At 39.0% G+C, this 19531-nt stretch overlaps 2 protein-coding genes across 4 annotated transcripts in view; one reads left to right on the top strand and one right to left on the bottom strand.

The window, feature by feature from the left end:
* Positions 1–19531, top strand: part of MAPK8 (mitogen-activated protein kinase 8) — a 179974-nt gene that overhangs the window by 77800 nt on the left and 82643 nt on the right. The window lies entirely within an intron of this gene.
* Positions 1–19531, bottom strand: part of FRMPD2 (FERM and PDZ domain containing 2) — a 69890-nt gene that overhangs the window by 21223 nt on the left and 29136 nt on the right. Inside the window, exons 16-32 of the mRNA XM_033066302.1 lie at positions 19037–19193; positions 16340–16550; positions 15348–15451; positions 13388–13486; positions 12382–12489; positions 12152–12268; positions 11456–11691; positions 10786–10890; positions 9751–9844; positions 9208–9293; positions 8867–9014; positions 7669–7883; positions 6715–6813; positions 5192–5556; positions 2543–2837; positions 1515–1673; positions 699–873 (exon numbers count right to left, since the gene is read on the bottom strand). Of these exons, the coding sequence (XP_032922193.1) occupies positions 699–873; positions 1515–1673; positions 2543–2837; positions 5192–5556; positions 6715–6813; positions 7669–7883; positions 8867–9014; positions 9208–9293; positions 9751–9844; positions 10786–10890; positions 11456–11691; positions 12152–12268; positions 12382–12489; positions 13388–13486; positions 15348–15451; positions 16340–16550; positions 19037–19193 (2773 nt within the window). The remainder of the gene's footprint in view (positions 1–698; positions 874–1514; positions 1674–2542; positions 2838–5191; positions 5557–6714; positions 6814–7668; positions 7884–8866; positions 9015–9207; positions 9294–9750; positions 9845–10785; positions 10891–11455; positions 11692–12151; positions 12269–12381; positions 12490–13387; positions 13487–15347; positions 15452–16339; positions 16551–19036; positions 19194–19531) is intronic.

Genomic DNA, 19531 nt, shown 5'->3' with positions numbered 1-19531 from the left:
CAGCTGAGGAGGTACCTACACAGTGCAAACAACATTCAAGGAATCTCTGAACAAACTATTTCCTACCTGGAAACAGGATGTTGTACATGAGCAAATATAGCCGTACTGTTTCCTGAGTCTACAGTTTTATCTGTGTGCAGAAGTTGTAATATGCTACAGAAATATCACGATACTCACGTTGTGGGGATTTCTTTTATCATTTGTATTGCACAATGTAGATAAAGCCTTGTGTCTCTGGTGAATCAAAGATTCAAGTGGAGATTTTTTGAATAGCAAACTGTGGTCTCAACCTGTGGCTCATCCTTCTTAAATTTTACCTTTTCTTCAATTTTTTCTTTCCGTCCAAATAGATTTGTATGTGTCTCTGCAGGTAGTAGACATTATTATCCAACTACCCAAAACTTATGTATATCAATAACAAAAATATGAGACTGGAAATCTGCCAGAAACTTCAATTAGTAGGGTGATAATGCAAAGATCACTTTCCCAGCTATTTCATTAATCTAATAAGATATATTAGTCTTCACTCTTAGATGTTGCCCAAAATAAAGCTCTCATTCCTTGGTCGCGGGTGATCATGAAGTGCATAAAGGTGTCAAGGTCTGGTTGGATCATACTGATCTGAGACCACAGTTGCTTATGATTATCTTAGGCTGTCATTCCTGTCCAAAATAGCAAATACAGCATTTACTACACACCTAGCTGTCCATCAGCACCCTTTGTGAGAGTGATTTCAGGAATCTCATCTGGCCTAATTGAGCGATGTGGGTCACTGTCAGCACGACCAACCACAAGGTGCAGATCTGGAGGAGAGCTTTGCAGTAAAGTCAGGACTTCATTGCAGGGTAGAGATGTAACATCAATTCCATTCACCTAAATGACAAACCAGTAAAATCATGTCATAGATCTCATTGACCATCATTTGCTTCTCCCTCTACTCTGTATTTTGCATACCAACTTAAATTAGTATTTACTTCCTTGCTATTGCTTTGCTGTGGTATTTAATGTCAATAAGGTAAACAGTTAAGATTGCAGTAATATTTATGTTCTGAACTTTTATTTTTCTGAATGCAGAGCTTTAATAAAAGAAGCTTTTTCTCCACTGAAACTCAAGATCTTGTTGCAAAAAGCAAGGAAGAGGGTCTTATGCAAAAAATTGAACATGAACCAGGCTGAAAAAAGGTTTTAGTCATTACAAAAGACATAATTCCTGCATCTTTTGTGGGTCACCTATCACCTTATTACATTAATTCAGTTTATGTTCATTTAATTGGGAAGGCATTTAATGTCTCACTTGTCTCAAATTGCTCCTAGATTCATGTTAATTGCCTGGTCATACAGTCTATTCAATCTGAAATTTATCCAACTGAGTTCAGCAGAATTAGATTTATTATATTATTAATTTACATACCAGAACACGTGATGAACAGGTGATACCAAATGAAGAATGCCAAAGCTAAATGACTGATCTGCAAATATTTTCTTCTCTGCATAAACTCAAACAATTACTGTACCATAATGATTCTGTCTCCCCTTCTCAATCTTCCGTCAGAAAGGGCAGGATCATTCAAGATTTCATCAACGTACAGGCAGGCGTCCATTTTGTTAAGAACTACAGAGAATCCATAACCATTGTTCTCTGACTTCGTCAAAGTCACAAAGATCTCCATTTCCTATTAAAACAAACACAGGGTATATTTGATGTAGGCTTTCCTGTTGCTTCATAATTTTTATATGCAGGTAGGAATCAGATCATCAGATGGTACAACAGTATCCAAAAGCTGTTCTGCCATATCCCAGAACTGAGAAGGTTCATGTTGACTGATTTATAGGGCCTAATAAAGCAGAGAATGCCACCAGCACCTGGAATTAGGCATTTGGAATGTGTAAAGAAAGGCTTGGAGTCGTCTGAGCTGATAAGCATTGTGATAGCAGGCTGCAGAGATCACTGTTGTTAGTGCTATTGCTGTCCCACTGAAGGAAATGCCTGCAGCTAAATTTTGTCCGCAGTGCTCTCAAATTAGTAGGAATTCAGAGCTCATTAGTGTCGTTGGAATGCAAGATGTTCAGCATTTGGCAGGACTGGGCCTTGTATTTTGCATAGTAATTAGCACAGGGATCATACTTTCTTATCAGGACATTACAGCAATATCACTGTAACAAAATGATTTTCTGCATGGCCTTGAAACATGGCAGAAAAAACCTAAGTAGATGACTCCAATTAATTTTAGAAGCTACTAGAGAGCTTTTAGGCCTTCATACACTGAGAATAATAATGCAGAACTTTGAAAAGTTTAAGAAATAGTAAGATATCACAATAAAAGAAATTGCCTTAAGGCAAATGGTTAAGAATTCTGGAGAGCTGGGCATAGTGGAAGGTCTGCTTTATTTGATGATTGTGGATATTCAGGAAAGAAAAAAAAAAGTAATGTGGAAATGGCATAGAAAATGAGTTAAAATTGATGTTTATGATTGTAACATTCTTAAAATGTTTCTTTTCCCTTGTATTCTACCTGTTGGTAATTTGGTGCCCATCACATACCTGAGAGCTGTCTTGATTTTCTTCCTTCTCTTCCTCTGGTTCCTCCAAGTCTTCCCATTCATTGTCACTGTCATGTGTCTCTCTAGCAGGCAGGGACGATGATGAGGGACCACAAACACGGGGCTGTGGGGTCGCAGAGGTAGCAGAGACTGTCTCGGCGCTTCCTCCTCGTGGAAGTGAGGTCACAGACATTGAGCTGACAGTGAGATACTCTTCATCAATAGGGGTTAGAGAGAGAGTTTCAGGCATACATTTTGTGTTCGATAGGTCATCATGACTCTTACTAAATACGCGGCTGGAAAATAAAAAGATTGCAGTGCTGGGGGTATCCTCCATGTGCTTATTAGATGGCCACTGAAAAGTCTACTGCTTATGCATTACCTTATTTTCATTTTAACTGAATTACTAGTTATAGTATTGAACTGCTGTCTGAATCCTCCAATGGTAGTATAAAAACAAATAAGTAATCAATATTTTACAAAGCTACTTGAAAGATTAAAAAGCTTTAAGTATTTAACTTTACAAAATCTTGCATTCCTTTAATTTTTTTAATGTATTAATTAGTTGCTTCTTGAAAAGAATAATTGGACAAAGTCCAGACCATTAATTACTTCATCTTCCATAAACAAATTAATTAACTTTTCTAATAAGCAGTATAGATATTAAAATGCCACTACATTTTTTATATTAGCATTTTTCTGGAAAAAGAAATGCCAACCACATTTCTGGCTTCTACAGGTTTTTCCTTAGTAACTGGGCAGAGACCAGACACATGAAATATGAAATGGTTCCTGTTTCTTCATGAAAGTAGAAATCCTTACTCCTCTTTGTAAGCTTTATGTTTGCCTTGAAGCATATGAGTTGTCCAAAAATCATCAATGGATTTATTAAATTAATTGAATTAAAATTACTATAGATTCTATTCCACTGTATTGCAAAGTACAGTAATTTCATGACTATAAGGCGCACCCTTTTGACTAAAATTTTCCCCCGAAACCAGAAGTGCGCCTTATAGTCCGGTGCGCCTTATCTGATGTACAAAGTTGCGACATTTGCCATCCCGGAAGTGCAAGCGGCCGGTATTGGGGTGTCCCCCGCGCGGGGTGGGCCCGCCGGCATCGGGACGCCCCCACGCACAGGGAGGGGGAAAGCCACCGGAATCGGAGCGGCTGCTGCACGGGGAGGGGGAAAGCCACTGGAATCAGAGTGGCCGCCACGCAGGGAGGGGGAAAACTGCTGGAATCGGGGCAGCGGCGGCACGGGGCAAACCTGCTGGCATCAGGTCACCTGGAGCACCAGGGAACTCCCAGAGCAGCGGGGCCCTGGGGATGCTGCACGGAGGGGTGGCGGGCATAGCCTGGCCCCGCCAGGTACAGGCGGGCCCGGGGGCCAATGGCTGCTGGGTTGAGGCGGGGTCTCGGCCAGCAAGTGCGCGAGGGGAGCTGGGGGTGGACCCTCACTGCAAAAAAAACAGTGCGCCTTATAGTCCGGTGAACCTTATGGTCGTGAAATTACTGTATTCAGCACTTTTGATGTTCAAGCCCAAAATGTAATCATATATGCCGTGTTTAATTGTTTTGACTGTTCTCCTTTATACAACTGTGGCTTTGTCTCCCAAAAATTTGCCATTAAAGCTCATAAAAGTGCTGGCAACCCTTTTTTTGTTTAAGTATGTTTTCTTCATATCAATCCTTAGTGAAATATTGCTAAACTTCATTCATCTTAAAAACACCTAAAATGGCATATTCATATCTAAGTCATCCAAGATATTTTGCTCTTTGATAGAAGTGAACTGTCCATCATCTCACAAGCAAATATACACAGCTACAATTTTAAAAAAAAATTGCATGTCCTGTATGAAATCACAGAAAATATCTGTAAAATTCATATCAGAAGATTTATATATTTGCAAGATATGTTTTGAGCAATCTGGAGAAATGTCTTCATTAATCAAAAGAAAGTCCTTTGTTAATGTTTATTTCCTTCTGGGGATTTTGTGTTGTTTTAGCTGGAAGGATTTAAATTGAGATTATGTTTAAAGTATTGTTTAAAATGCATGGTATCCAAAGCTTCTCTGGCTGCCTTTTAAAAATGCAAAAGCTGATACTAAATGATACTGAAAATGCATCAAACAAAAGCATTTACTTCAGAACTTCCTTCTTAGGAAGAAACCAAAACTTTTCTTGGAATTCATATTTTCCCACAATAAACTTAGTTTTGTTGAATCTGTATTATCTCTTGGCAAATACATTTGCTGCAGACATATTTCTGCTGGTTTTACTCTCAGAAGTAGAGAAGCAGATAAGTAAGAGATCATATAATCAATTAAAAAGTATTTGTTTCCTAGTTAGGTCAACAGGAAGCTTTCCACTGGTTTCAAATGGCAACCACCTTCAGCTGAACGGCATAAATGATTGCAGTTGTGCAGAACTCTTACAAGTATCTTGCAATGCAGACTTATGCAAAATTCTAATAAGATGAGAGTAAACGGGGAAAGCAGATTAGGCGAGTCAGAATAAGATGATAAAATCTTCAGTAATCAGGAGTGATTAGAAGCAGAGAGAGCCCTGTGCTTAAATCTAAGCAATTAACTTTCAAAACTCTAAGAGTTGAAGGAAAGGCTGCAGAACAAATTTCAGTATTCCCTACCTTTTGATCTGTCCAAATTCACATGGTGAGTAGCAGTTCTGCTTCACTTCCTCCTCTAGGGAGTGGAAGACTTCAGAACTGGAAGCTTCTTGATGAATCTTCCAAAGATGCTTATAGAAACTCTCTCTGGAAGTCGGGAGTTTCGTTATGGGTTTCTCTTCAAACTCAGCTTCCTGCTCTTCATAAGCTGAGCTGTCATCCTCGGGAGGCTCACTGAAATCTTCCCCCACTGGAGAATCGAGGCAGTCTTCGAGGTCTGGAGAGGTGCTACCTCCTTCACTGGTAGATTGATCCATACTGTTCCCTTCCTCTGTGCTGCCTGGCATTTCTGCCACCAAGTCCTTAACTGGAGATGGTGCTGGAGTCTATAAAAAAACCCAGAAAGGTTAATGTGACTCCTTTTTAATCTCCCATATTTTTTCCTTCAAGAGTAAAATTTTTTTTAAAAAGCAATATTAACAGGCTTCTGAATGGGAAAATACCAAATAGTAGCTGGAAGGAAGCAGAAAACATAGAAGGAGGTACTCTCTCACCAAATAATGCTTTTGTCTTAGTGGTTATTTTTCATTTTCTGTAAGAGTTCCAATCATAAATACTAAATCAGATCACTTTCACCAATGAATTATTTGCTAGAGGTTCTTTTTAAATATTTCTGTTCATATCATGCCTCAATGTTGTGTCTATCTTCTCTTCATTCCATAGAAGTAGCTTCCAGACTTGACTGTAGAAATCAGGCAAGGGCACACTGCAGCAGAGCAGGAGTCAGTTTGTTATCTGGAGATGGTTCTGACTGTGATTTCTGTCTACTTGTGGATGGCTATAAATCTTAGTGGCATGGGAACCATGAGTGGGCCATTCTGAATGGAGCAAGACTAGTGCAAATGCATATTGTATGAGTGCTTGTTATGTGTCCATGTGTTGTGTTCAAGAAAGAGGAGTAATAATGCTAGCACATCTAATGGCAATGATGTAGTCTCTGCAGTGTCTGTGGTTGGAGGGTACTTTTTGTTTGTTTGTGTTTTGTTTTTCCCCCCTGCAGATTCTGTTAACTTTCAATAAGAACCTGAATAACCACTTGAAACCATTATTTCATTTATTCAACTTAATTAAGAGATAGTCTGGATAGGAAAAGTTCTTTATTTTTTTCTCACTTTGGGGAGTTAAAATAGCTGCATTTGAGAATATCTGCAGTTTCTGGCTGAGGATCTGGTGGAGCATTTTTAGAAGAACCACTAGAAGACCTGCCTGGATATGTTCTGTTTTTCACTCCAATGATAGTACAGCAACTCAAAAGTTGTTGGACTAAGATAAATATGTTTCATGTCTGCCACATTTGTATTATTTTGGTTGCTAAGGAAATATCAGTTGAACTCTGCAGGTTGAGTTGAAACCAGGAAGGGAAAGAAATGGAATAGAGGGCCTTGAAGAAAATGGAAAGCTTCCTTGTTCAAGACTGGATAGAAAATGTAGTAATGTATTTTCAGGTCTACAGAAGCAAGTTTCTATCAGAAGCTTTGACTTACCAGAGCAATCTGCTCTATTTCTGGAAGAACACCTTTTGGTGGTCTGCAAAGTAGCAGTGTAACTTCTCGAGGAGCCCCTCTTAACAAATGCAGGACATCCTAAATAGAAAGAAGGAATATTATATTTCTGATGGAACACAGTATATGGTACATGCCTTTTTACCAACTGAGATGGAGAAAATTTTTATAGTGAATGCTACATTTCTGGTATTTGTGCCTCTTGGCAGTGTCTGAGGGCCAATATTCAGCACTGCAGTATTGCCACACAAATGGACCATAGCTTATACGTAAACATGTATCTAAAGTAAAGGCAGTTCTGTTTACAAACTTCTGTTTCACCATCAGGCACATAGTTTTAGGTTAATTAATTTGTTTTCTTAAAGAAAACAGAATTTCCAGGCAAATTCATTCAAACTGCATGTGGCAGTAACACATCTTTGGTCAATTATTTCAGCATAGCTCTCCAAACTGCCATCTTCAATGAAAAAAATAAATCCACACGTAGGCCATTGCCATTTAATTTCTCCATTAAGTATAGAAGTTCTCATTCCAGGTTAAAAACTTACACAGGACTTACCACTCTTGGTAGAAATTTGAATCTGGGGCATTATATTTAGCATGACATTACAAAGCACAAATGACCACAGGGGGAAAATTGTTCCAATCATGCATAACAGCAACAAAGATTCCAACTAATTAACAACTGGTGTGCATCTAACAAAAGAATTCATACATTAGTGGTAGAAACTTATAAATTAAAGAGCAGAAGAAATTTGCTGTCAGAATTCATTTAGAAAGGAAATTCTGCATAGGAGCTCTAGTGAAGAATCCTACATAGATATCAGATTAATTACATGCACATTCTGTCTCCCTCTGGTGATAATGAAGTTTAAATCCATTGTGGTTATTAACCTGTTACCCAGCTGGAGCCCCAGTAATAATTCTTCCTGCTACCTGATACAGGAGCCCTTTGAGAGGTTTCCCATTCACAGCTAAAATGACGTCTCCAACTTCAATTTCTCCATTCTCTTCAGCTGGCTGCCCTGGAAACAGTCTTTTGATCCTGACAATAGCTCCTCCAAAGTGTTCGCAAGCATCTCCTTCCATCTGCAGAACACTAAATCCAAGGCCTCCAGAATTCTTGGTTAATTTCACTTCAAATGTGTTATCTGCTCAAATCAGAGATTAGGAAAAAAGTGGGAACCATGGCATATGTACTCCCTGAGGAGCCAGTATAAAGTATACTCTCAAAATACCTTTTACCTGTGTGCTGCAGAGGTAGATCTACTGGTACTAAAGTCAAAAGAAAGTTTAGGTGTTCCTTTTTCTTATGTAATCTTTGAAATTTCACAGTGAGAATAGGGAGAACTGGAATATATTCCATCAAGTGTTCACAGTCTGGTACAAGCCCATAAAGGAAAAACCTTTTTGTACCAACATAAAGAGATTCACATGCTATCTTTTCCTGAAATTCTTCTGTAAGTGTTGCATAGATTTTACTATTCTGTAGCTGCCCAGTGCTTGTTTAGGTCTTGCACTAGACACCATAAGGTAGAATTGGAGCTACTGCTCTTTCCAGTCAAGAATGAGAGATGAGGCCTTTCCCAATCACCATGCTTGTAGCTGAATTTCGGTGTAGAGGAGTAACTGCCTAATGGAGAAGTATGGTTCAGACTTAGTGTTTATAGGACAACTTTCAGTAAAAGATACAGCATTGATTTGTTGACTAAATTCTGTGTAAATGATCTCTAAATCTTCTGCTTTTAAGAAATTAAGTAATGGCAGTCTCTAGTTCACTCCAGCTTCATCACTGTCACAGCATCAGCAGTTGTGTTGGTGAGGCTCTCCCTGGGTAACAGCCTGGTCACATCGACACAGCTGCACAGACAGGAGTGTCCCCTTGCCAGCCCAATCTCACAAAGGCTGAGAGTATTTATGCCTAGGATAATCAGTTGTATCTATCCACTATAACTCTATGAACATCAGAAATATTCAGAATTGATTTTTAATAATGTAATTAATATTGAATAGTATCGTTTTATTCAGTATAGAGTTTTCCTTCCAACCCACAGAAATTTCATAAAATTATTTTCATTCATTCCTTTCCTGCACATTGTAGGAAGTCACCCTGAGTTCCTTTTTTATCACTTACCATCTGTCAAAAAGCAGCAGTCCTTGGTACCATCTGTGAGGGATGTTGCCACAGAAACAGCTGCACATTGGTCCTCCTTTCTGTCATTAGCAGTCGGACGTGGCTCTGCCAATTGGTAGTTTCCCCTTTCCAGAACCAGTTTGGCAATCTAAACCAGTGATGAACAGGTTCCAGTTACACAGGACACAGTGAGGCCTAAGGCTTTTTTACTTTCCTGTTTAGAGGAATGGGGTTGGAGAACAAGGGGGATGGTTCTTTTGGCCAAGCTTGGCTACCATGCTTTATACTAAGACTATACTTAGTCTACTGGGTATTTTGTTGATTTCTGCTGTTGTACAAACCTGGCCAGATTTCTTAAGGTGTTCCACAGCCTGTTTGTGGGTGATGCCACAGAGGCTGATGCCATCTACTTCCAGCAGACGATCACCTGAGGTAATAAAAAAAGAACATCCAGTTGCTTTCATGTTCAGATTCAGAGGGTGTAAGCCTTGAGGCTGCCCATGTTACTATAGATCTTCATGCTTACATGTGTCAAATTAATATTAATTCATAGGAAAGCAATACTTCTTGCTGTACAGCATTCTATAACTAGCAATTAAAACATTCCAGGGTATTCTGTAAGTAGATGCAGTGGTAGCATCTGGTTATCACAGTAACAATGATCACAGTCCCTAGCCTGATGGCAGCTACGGAGGGTAACTCTACAATGTTGGTGTGAGGCTTCTGTTTTTTCAGTGGGATCCCTACATGTAGTACAGGGACAGGTTGAGGAATGATTGACCATATTACATTTCCCAGCTGTAACACCTCCAATCCCAATGTGTTTCATTTTTCACACTAACTGTCAGTTCTGCAGCCCAGGGTTTTATTGCCAGACGTGTTACCTATCTTTATTTGTCCGTCCTTATCTGCTGGTCCCCTGGGAATAATTGACTTCACATATATCCCACCATGACGCACACTGGTATTAATTCCACCCTGCAAAACATGTCCACAGATTAGAGTCTTCATATATTCTTCCTTTGGTAAAAATCAAAGCAATTTACACATGCATTGCAAAGTAACTGCTTCGGGAATCACTTTCCTCCTTAAATAATGGAAAAAAGGGAAAGAGGATATTGCTCCAAAACCCCATCTAGTTAATATACTTCCATAGGCAGTAATCTTATTTTATTTTCTCAGGAAAATGCAATGTATTTCTATGTGACTATATAAAAATATAAACTAAATGTTCATAAATTCTTCCCTATGCTCAGATAAAATGGTTTTGCATCTTTCACTTATTCTCTAGCCCAGCTTCTAAGATGTGCAATATCCATTCTTCAGTTATTAATCTTTCAAACAATATATCAAGCATAGACCTAAACTTGGGCACAGAGAGAAATTCCAGATAAACCTAAGAATCATGTTCTGTCCATCTACATGCCCTGCCAAATTCAGATTTTAAAAATTGCCCTTAATTTCTTCTGCAGGCAATGAAATGGCTGTTGCTTCACATTCCATTTCAGCAAAGACTGTAAAGCCATCTCAGCCTGGAGGAGTAAATTCTACTTAAATAGCTAGGACAAGGATTTGTTATCCAAATGTGGCAGACAGAGTTTTCACTGCTGCCTTCTCTAGTCCTCCCTGACCAAACTCTGCTTTCAGTGGTAGATATTTTTTCTCAAATTGGGTAAGGACAAAAAGTGTTTGTGCTGCCACATGCTTGATGCCAGAACACTTCTTTCACAGATGGTGTGGGTAAGAACCAGGGAATGAGCAGAGACATTCTATGCATTCATGCATTCTATGTCAATCAGTTGGACACTTAGGTTTAAAATGTGCCATGCTAACAGTTTCTGTTATCAGCCTATCTTATGTCTTTGTTCTCAGTCAGGTAACAATTTGACAGACAAATAAAGATTAACAGTAACACTTGCAGTCACGCTGATTCCAAAAGTCCCATCTTCTTTAAGGAGCTCTACCATGTAGATTTCCTTTGAGTTGGTTTCTGGTGGAGATGGTAAGTGGGAAGAATCAGCTGCCTGTCTCAAAAATAAAAACTTTAATGAGATTACAGCATCTTGGTTTAAAAAGAAAGGGGGAGAAAGGAATTTAAAAAAAAAAAAATACAGAAGAGTGCATTTCTAGAAGATGTAAAAGGTTTTATCCTGCTGTCAGCTGTAAACCTGGAGCAATACTATTTATATCCTTGATATTATTGGAAGCTTAAGCTAATGCTACTCAAAATGCAATCTGTCTAAATGCACAAAACCTGAGTATATATAGGGAGGAGATGTCTGAAAGTAGGAAATTAGACACGGCATGTTCTGTGACTGGCTTGAAAACTTACAAGATTGCAAGAAAATGATCAAAATTTTGTCCCTCCTCTGGAAAAGGAAAGAGATTTCAAAACACATTTCCCCAGTTTCCCCATTTGTTCACATGTTCCAGACATATCTATAATTTTGACATTTCCAATGTAATTTATTTCAAGGTTTTCTATCTCCTTTCCTTCCCAGTTACTTTCCCTTCTACATGTATCTGGTATGCTGTTATATGTTGTGTGCTGGGTGTAACATTACTGAGCAGTATCAAAATCTCAGTTACCTCTGTATCCAGGCTATCAGCTGAAGGAACTGGAATCTTAGGGCCCAATTTTGATGTTAAATTCCAAGAGACAGTCTTCTCAGGTTCGTCAATATTTGTGTCCTGTTCTTTGGGGAGAGCTGTATGACAATCCTGAATCTTATTTCTCCCACTGTCTACACAAGAGATCTCAGATCCACTAGTGCTGTTTCCTCTTGATAGATTCTTTTCTTCATTTAATCCTTCTTCATACATGTCTGCAAAGCCATACCAAAATAAGACATTGTTGAATGCAAATAGCAAGTAAACTTAAAGAGAAATATTGTTATAACCCAGCACAAGACGACAAAGTAACTTCCTATATCAACTGATTGTGAAATCAGATCCATAAAATGAGTTAGTCAATGTAAAATGGAGCACTGGTATTTTAAGTGTTCAGAAATGTGCTTGCTTCCTCACTGCAGAGGACTGTGACTCTCTGTCAGAGAAAGAAATGCTAAAATTCCTTTATTGTTCATCAAGGCAGCCCCATAATAGATTTTTCCACACTGATGTAGCAGAGACATCACATGATATCTACCAGAAGTCGACTTTTTTAGTGTGTGGTTGTTCTAACTGGCAGTCAGGGGCAGGAACACAGTACTGCGTCCCTAATAAATATGTGTCCTGAGTTAACTATTAGCATCCCAGAGCCTGCAGAGGCATTTGCCTTTGTACCTTTGGGTTGAGAGATGATGAGCTCCACTTCATCAGGACAGTTCTGTATGATTTTAACTGCAGTGTTAAATGAAACACCCTCAAGACTAATATTATTCACAGAGATGAGTCGTCCTCCTTAAAACGATAAAAGCAAGAGAAAGCACATCTAAATAAGGAAATAAATCCACAGTAGCTATCTTTAAACTACACAAGTATTTTAATTCTAATTAAAAACTACAGAAAATGACCTGGTTTCATATTTCCAGCTCTGTCTGCAGGTCCCCCAGGGATAATTGAAGCGATAAAGATACCAAGGTCTAATTTTCCTACATTTTCTCCTCCAATAATTACAAAACCTGCAAAAATGAGATAGCATGAGAATGCAAACATTGTCAGTATTAAAAGAGATGAATCTTAGGAGCACGAAAGGTTCTTACCCCAGCAGCACAAGTTTTGTACATGATCTGAAGGATGGGGAGCTTTGATTTACAAGGCATCAAGGTCCTGATTTGGGAGAGCTTTAAACTTAAAGTGTGCTGGTGACTTTGGTCACTATTTAGATATAATTTACCAATAACAATGTTTTCCTGGCTTGGTACTTTTAATGACTCTAACTAGTTCAGTAGCTCAGTTTCACTATCTTAACTGTGACTATTGAAATCTATTCTTCTCACTGCTATAATAGTTAGGTTTGGGATTTGGATATCACACGCAGACCTTCACCATTTATAAATTTGATTTTTAGTTGTATTAATGGTCATTTGTGAAACCTGATTGTCTGAACTCATCCACAAGAACCTGATACAGTCTGATTAAGGTATTAGATAACAAAAATATTATCCAAATAACAATCCAAAAGTTGAGAAACATTCATGTTAAGTTTGTGTAAACATTTTGCACACCCACAGGCACCACCTGTAAGGTCTAAGGTAAATGAAATCAGTGCATGTGTATTTCAGATACAAACTAAAACCGTGTTCTTTCATTCTACTCTAAGCACTTGATTTGAGCACTTTGGTCTCTCTGGCCTTAGTTAATCCTCTGAAAATATAATGTTCTTCATTTATGTGCTTCATCCTTTTCAGTCCTGGAAATTCTGAGTCCTTCACAAAGGTTGGTACTCTTACTCTATAAGAAGAATAAATGGACTAAAGGATTTAACAGTCTTGCCCAGCCTGAGTCAGCAAGCTTCAGTGTTAGCAGCAGGATGTGATAGCCCCAGTAAGAAACGTAACATCCATATTCCTTACTTACCAAATCCATTCTTAGGGTCACGTTTTAGGCTGACACAAATGATTTCTCTTTCTAGACCACTTAGCAAAACTTCCTTTTGGGTGGCCGGTGATCCAGGTGCTGCAGAAACAAAACAGCTAGAATAAATGTAGATTAATGCAGGGAGACAGTATATTCGTGTATTATGCAAAACTGGAGCTTCAAAAATTAATATATATTTCATCCTTGATTTCAACAATACTGTTACTTTTAAATCAGTGTAATTCTGGAAGGAAGCTCAAACAAGTGTTCAGAAGTTTTCATTCTTTCAAAAATCTCTGTACAGAGCTCTTCCTACAATGTTCCTTTATGGGAGAATATATATTTTTCTGCAATGTTTTTATTAAGATTAGAATATTTAGAGTCAGGCATGTCATGTAGTGCCCATTAAACCTGAGGGTGATTTGGACACAAAATCTTCTGAGCCCTTTTGGCTCCAAAGGTGAAGTCCAACCAACACTGATTGCAATGGTGACTGCTTAACATTGAGAAATTGCCACAGTGTGTTTAAAGTACAGTAATTTCACGATTATAAGCTGCACCAATTATAAGCCACACTTCCAGGCGTCGGCAACTTTTAGTTCTTTGTCCGTACATAAGCCGCACCTGATTATAAGCCGTGTGATAAAAGGTATATATTCTATCATTATCTGTTGAGGGCGGGGGCAGTGATCCTTATCTCCACAGGAGACATTCTGCTAATGGGCCATCCATTGAAACCAGGCAGGGCATTGTTCTTTATCTTTTCACAACCCATCCTTCCTCCAGCCAGTCATTTTCTGCTAATGGCCCATTGAGTCCCACTGTGGGACTGATAAAATTACTGCATCCCATTGGAAGTTGCTCCAGCCAGGGGGAAGAGCCCAACATTTCTTACCAAGATAAAAACAGAGGTTTTGGGACACTAAGGTAGCCCCTTTCTCCACTGGACTCCAGAGGAAAACCGGATTTCTCCACATCACCACTGGACCTCCAGAAGGAAACTGCACCTTCTACAGGAGCACTGCTCCAACTGAGCCACATCTGTCACTGCAGGAGGATGCAACCACCATCTAATGGGACTGCTACCAACACCCTGCCTGATGGGGTGTCAGGTTGTACCCTGACTTTGTCAGGGTTTGGAGTTTGTTTCTTTGTAGTACTGTATTTCTATTTTAATTTCCCTAGAAAAGAACTGTTATTTCTAATTCCCATATCTTTGGCTGAAAGCCCCTTGATTACAAAACTATAATAATTTGGAGGGAGGGGGTTTACATTCTCCAATTCAAAGAGAAGTTCCTACTTTTTTCAGCAGACACTTGTCCTCCAAACTAAAACAGCAACTTTTTTATTCTTTGTCCATATGTAAGCCGCATCTGATTATAAGCCGCACTTTGGGTTCGGACCAAAATTTTAGTCAAAATGGTGCAGCTTATAATCGTGAAATTACTGTACTGTTATAATTTTAAAATAGGCTAACCAGATAAGCATACTTCATATTCCATGGGCTCCACATGTGCATGCAGTCTGGCTTCTGACAGAAAATGAGATATCCAGTCCTTATTCCAGGAAGTGTCATGCAAGTGCAGGAGCAGAGGAAAGACCTGGAGCCTGTGTTGTGTCATGCATTGAGCTGTAGATCTCAGTTTTGAATCAAGTAATGACCTCTGAGCACTCATGCAAGAGTCCCTAGGTGTACTGAACTGTACACTCTACTCTCTGTAGAGTATTAAGGCACCATTATAGAATCATTTTATCACAAAGTCCCTTACCACTGAAGCTGATGCAAAGAGGGAGTTAAGGGGGAAAAAACAGCTTGTCTTACAAAACTCTGGATTAATTTCCAGGACTAGAAGTAAAAAAGGATAGTCTTTAATATGTAAGTAAAATATATGTTGGTCTCCTTCTACTGAAACAATAGACATGGAAGAGTACTGTCTCTCTTTATGATTATTATACTCACCACTGATTGTGTTCTGAGTCGAATGGATAGAGAGGAAGTCATAACTCCTTTGCTTTCCATTCAAATTGATGTGCATTTCTGACTGGGATAGCCCCGATACAGATCTGCATGGCAGGAAAGGAAGACTGTGTTACAATAAAAAATTACCAATGGTATTTAGCACTCTTCATTGCCATTAGTCTGTCAGAGGCAAGTTGGGAATGCACAGGTTTATAGCCTTTCAATGAGTATTTTAATTTCTGGTTCATATTTTATTTTAAGGGAGAAGTAGTTTATCCTTGCAGCATTTGCTTCCAAATAACAGCTGTCATTAGACCATTCATACCATGACTGATTCCTCCTGTGTTTTGCTCTAAGTTGACTGCAGGTATCAGGAAAACACAGCATAGCTTCACCATGATTCTTTTAGCCCTGCTGTCCATTTAGACAAAACCATGTCTGAAAGTTTTTCTGGTAGTTCATGTTCTCCTTGACTCTATTCTAACTCTTAGTACTCTAAAAGGTACTGGAATTCATCAAAGGCCTTGAGGCTGTGCAGCTATAGTAACCACCTACACAGGTGAATGCACCAAAACAAAGACGGAGAAGTTCTTGCACTGTTGCCTATGATTTACACATTTGGACCTGGAGGAATCAACTAAGTAATGATCTCTGCATTCCTGATCAAAATCAGCTTCTGCTGGTTTTCTTAGTTCATATACTGTAATTTCCAGTGAAGATACACAGACGTTAAAGATTTTACATCTATTCTCCCTCATTTTTATACTTCCCTGTAACCCAGTTAGTGGTTTCTTCTTGAGTCTGGTACAAATTTAGATGTCACTCTTTTTCAAGTTCTTCTTTGTTAGTCTATTAACTTCCTGCCTGCATTTGCACTACTGCTGGCACCATGCAGCCCCAGACCTTTTGGTGTGACCACAATAAGAACTTAAAAAAGAAAAATAGTTTATGTCTGAGTCTTACACACATTCAGAGAGAAAAAGCAAACCCACCTGCCAAGATTGCTTTTGTCTCTAGTCCTGTTGTTGTTTTCTACACTGAGGTTATCACAAGACTTGCTCATCATCCCAGCAGAAAGGTTTTCCAGGTTTGCTCCATAGAGCACATTCTCTGAACGAGACAGTCTCTGAATAAGGGCAAGGTGCTCACGCTGAGCTGCATATGCAGAATTTGATTTGTCTATTTCCACAAATTTACTGTCCTCTGAATGAGAAGCAAGGGAGGGGAAGAAGCAAAGACAAATCCACTGATATTATTGCATCTTTTTAAGTTCAAAGGAACTTTAAATAAAATCTTTTGAATATGCCAGAAAAACAATTGACATTACAGATATATTTGTTCTTTTATCCTTGAGGATACCTATGTCTTGGGGTAAGTAGAAGTTTTCTTTCATAAAAGGTATATGCTGCTTTTAGGTTTAATTTCTGTGAATTATACTACAAAGGCACTTCCACAAAGACAGGTAAAATGTACAACCCCATAATTTAAACCTGACTATTTCTGTGAAGTGTATTTTGTAAATTATTGGTGTATGAGAAACATCTGTCTTTCAGAGTCTGAATTATCCAGGCTGGTAGTTTCTCATCCTTCACAGGCCTTCCATTTCAGTATATTTATATCTGAGAAGACAGGAACTCTAGGAACACCTGCTCTGCAAAGTTCAGAGAGACACCAAGGAGCTGAGTCATTTGCACAAGTCAAATGGGCACCATCTTGGTGACTAGACTCGCTATCTAGTTTTCTGCCTTTCTGTGAAATCTACTACTTGCTTAATGACACCTGGGCTCTGCTATATACAAATCTGTCCTCTCAAAAGATTTCATTTTTCTGAAACAAAGTGATGTTGAAGGAGACATTAATTTATTTAGGTTCTCAGTGGGTGGGCTGGAGAGGGGACTTGAAGGACAAAGGGACAGCAGGCAATTGGAGACACATTGGAAAGTAAAACAAAAACTTGGCTTGATACAGGCTAGCATAAACATGAGCTTAACTTCTGCTTGTACATGACAGCTAAACTCCCGTGTGTTTTCCTAACAAATGGTAGCCTGAATACAACTTTCTAGAATAGTACTCTGCAGCATTAAATCTAGGTTCCGTCTTTCCTCAGTGCCTTTGATCAGAGACATTTCTTAAGGCATCAGAAGGCTTAACTGTCCAGAGTATTAGCACAGCCTGTGAGTTGCCACAGTGGTTCTGAAGTAGAGGGTTGCTTCAAGTTTTGAAGTGATGGTGACTTATACATCTGAACAGTACATCAGAAGCAGAAGCATGCACAAAGAGCCTCATAATCTCTCACAGCCTCACTGTGGGGGCAAAGGCAGAATTCTGAACTAGTCTGTCACTGCCTTACTAAGCTTTTTTTCTGGGACAGCAAGCGCACACTGAACCCCAGAACCTGTGGTCACATGGATTGTGTAAGTCTGGCTTGTTTCAGTGATTTGGTACTTGTAATCAGCACTTGGGTTATAATTTTCTTAGTTCTCAATAATTTTATTCTATTATATATGGAATGTAATAATTTTTTTAAGATGAATTACTACTAGCAAATGTGACACAGGAAACCATAAGATGCACTATTAGCACTCACTTGAATGCAATAAAGCACAGTCCCACTAAATTATGTTTGATCTGGACATGTCAAGCAACAAACGTTTAGGTTCAAGATGCCTTGAACCTAAATGCCCTCCCAGGGCCTTTTTCCTTGGTATCAATTTTGTGCAAAAATTTCACATTTCATGAAATAATTTTAGTGGTAAGGAGGAAATACATCAACCATCCTGTCACATGCCATTGCAGTATTTGTTGCCAACACTTTTATGGTTTTACTACAGAAAGGAACATCTTAGCAGATAAGGCATGACACTTGGTTCTCCTGCAGTGACTCACCAGGGGAGTGACTCACTCACAAACACTCAGGGGTTATAAATGATCGTGGTTCTGTTCAAGGCAGTGAATGAGCCAGTGAAAACTCATGTTGCTCCACTGAAGTCAAAGAGTGACGACAGTTGTCAACTTAGGCTCTTAATTCTTATGTGCCTCAGTTTCCCCGTAATAATCCTCACCCATCTTTACAGAACATGCTGAGAACTGTGGGTGAGATGTGCTGTGTATCTGCTCTGGATGGAGCAGAACCTTATCTTAGAAACTATGGAATACCTGAAGCCTGACGAGGTACTATTCATATCTTCCACAGACATAGCAAAATCTAAGATAAGAACTAGCAGCTATGTAGTTAAGTGGGTATAACTCATGTGCCTTAAGTTGTTTAGTGGCTTTGTCCTCGGACTGAACCTTTGGGTTGCATCCCTGTCTTATGCAAAATAACTGGGCACTATTCAACATTTTTCAGGTTACATTTGGGGTAGGTTTGATGTATTTCTGCAGCATTCTCAGCTGCAGAATTCTCCTGAAAGGAAGTGAAATCATCCTTATTTCTTTTTAAAATCTGAGTTTAGCTACATAGTTTTTGTTATCATCAGAGCACCCCTCTTCACCCCCTGCACATGCCTACTCACATGCATGTGCCAAATTAGACTTAATCAGAGAAATTTGACTGTAATACTATTTTCTAACTGAAGCAGAGTGAAACTGAGGTGGCAGGTTCTAATTCTCATATTTGGTGAATGTACCTTACCTAAAACGTAACCTTGTCCTATGGTCCCAGTAACAAAAGTGCATTTATACCTCACCTGATGAAGTTTGCCGCAGTTGCCTAGAATTCATCTGTGCGTTGAATTTGTGCTGGGCAGAGCAGAGGTCCAGTAGATATTTACATGTCTTTGCTGTATCAGTAATGAAAGTGTGTTTCTTGCCACTGAAGCTGCTTTCAATCATGAATTTTTTTCTCTGAAGGGGAATAATAGCACAGGTTGCTTCAGACATCAGTCATTACATTGAGGCGCTGACAGTTCATTTATATAATCTCGTTGGTTTGTTGAGTTGTGTTTATGCCTGACTGCATCCCTTTTGCATGCAGTAAATGCCTGTTGCAAATTCAGCACTTGTAAGCCAGGTATTTGTCACTGGGATCATAACTCTTCTATGTCGAAAGTCAAGAGCCTTAGGACATTGAATGCATTGATAGCAGATTGCTAAAACTTCAAGATTTAGCCCTACAGATGTTAATATTATTAAACAAATTTAATATGAAAAGGGGGAGAAGGACCATTTTTGGTGAGCAAACA

The sequence above is a fragment of the Catharus ustulatus genome, chromosome 8 (assembly GCF_009819885.2).
Source record: "Catharus ustulatus isolate bCatUst1 chromosome 8, bCatUst1.pri.v2, whole genome shotgun sequence".
Classification (NCBI taxonomy): Eukaryota; Metazoa; Chordata; class Aves; order Passeriformes; family Turdidae; genus Catharus; species Catharus ustulatus.
Note: the sequence above shows the minus strand (reverse complement) of the source record. Positions and strands in the feature narration are given on the sequence as shown.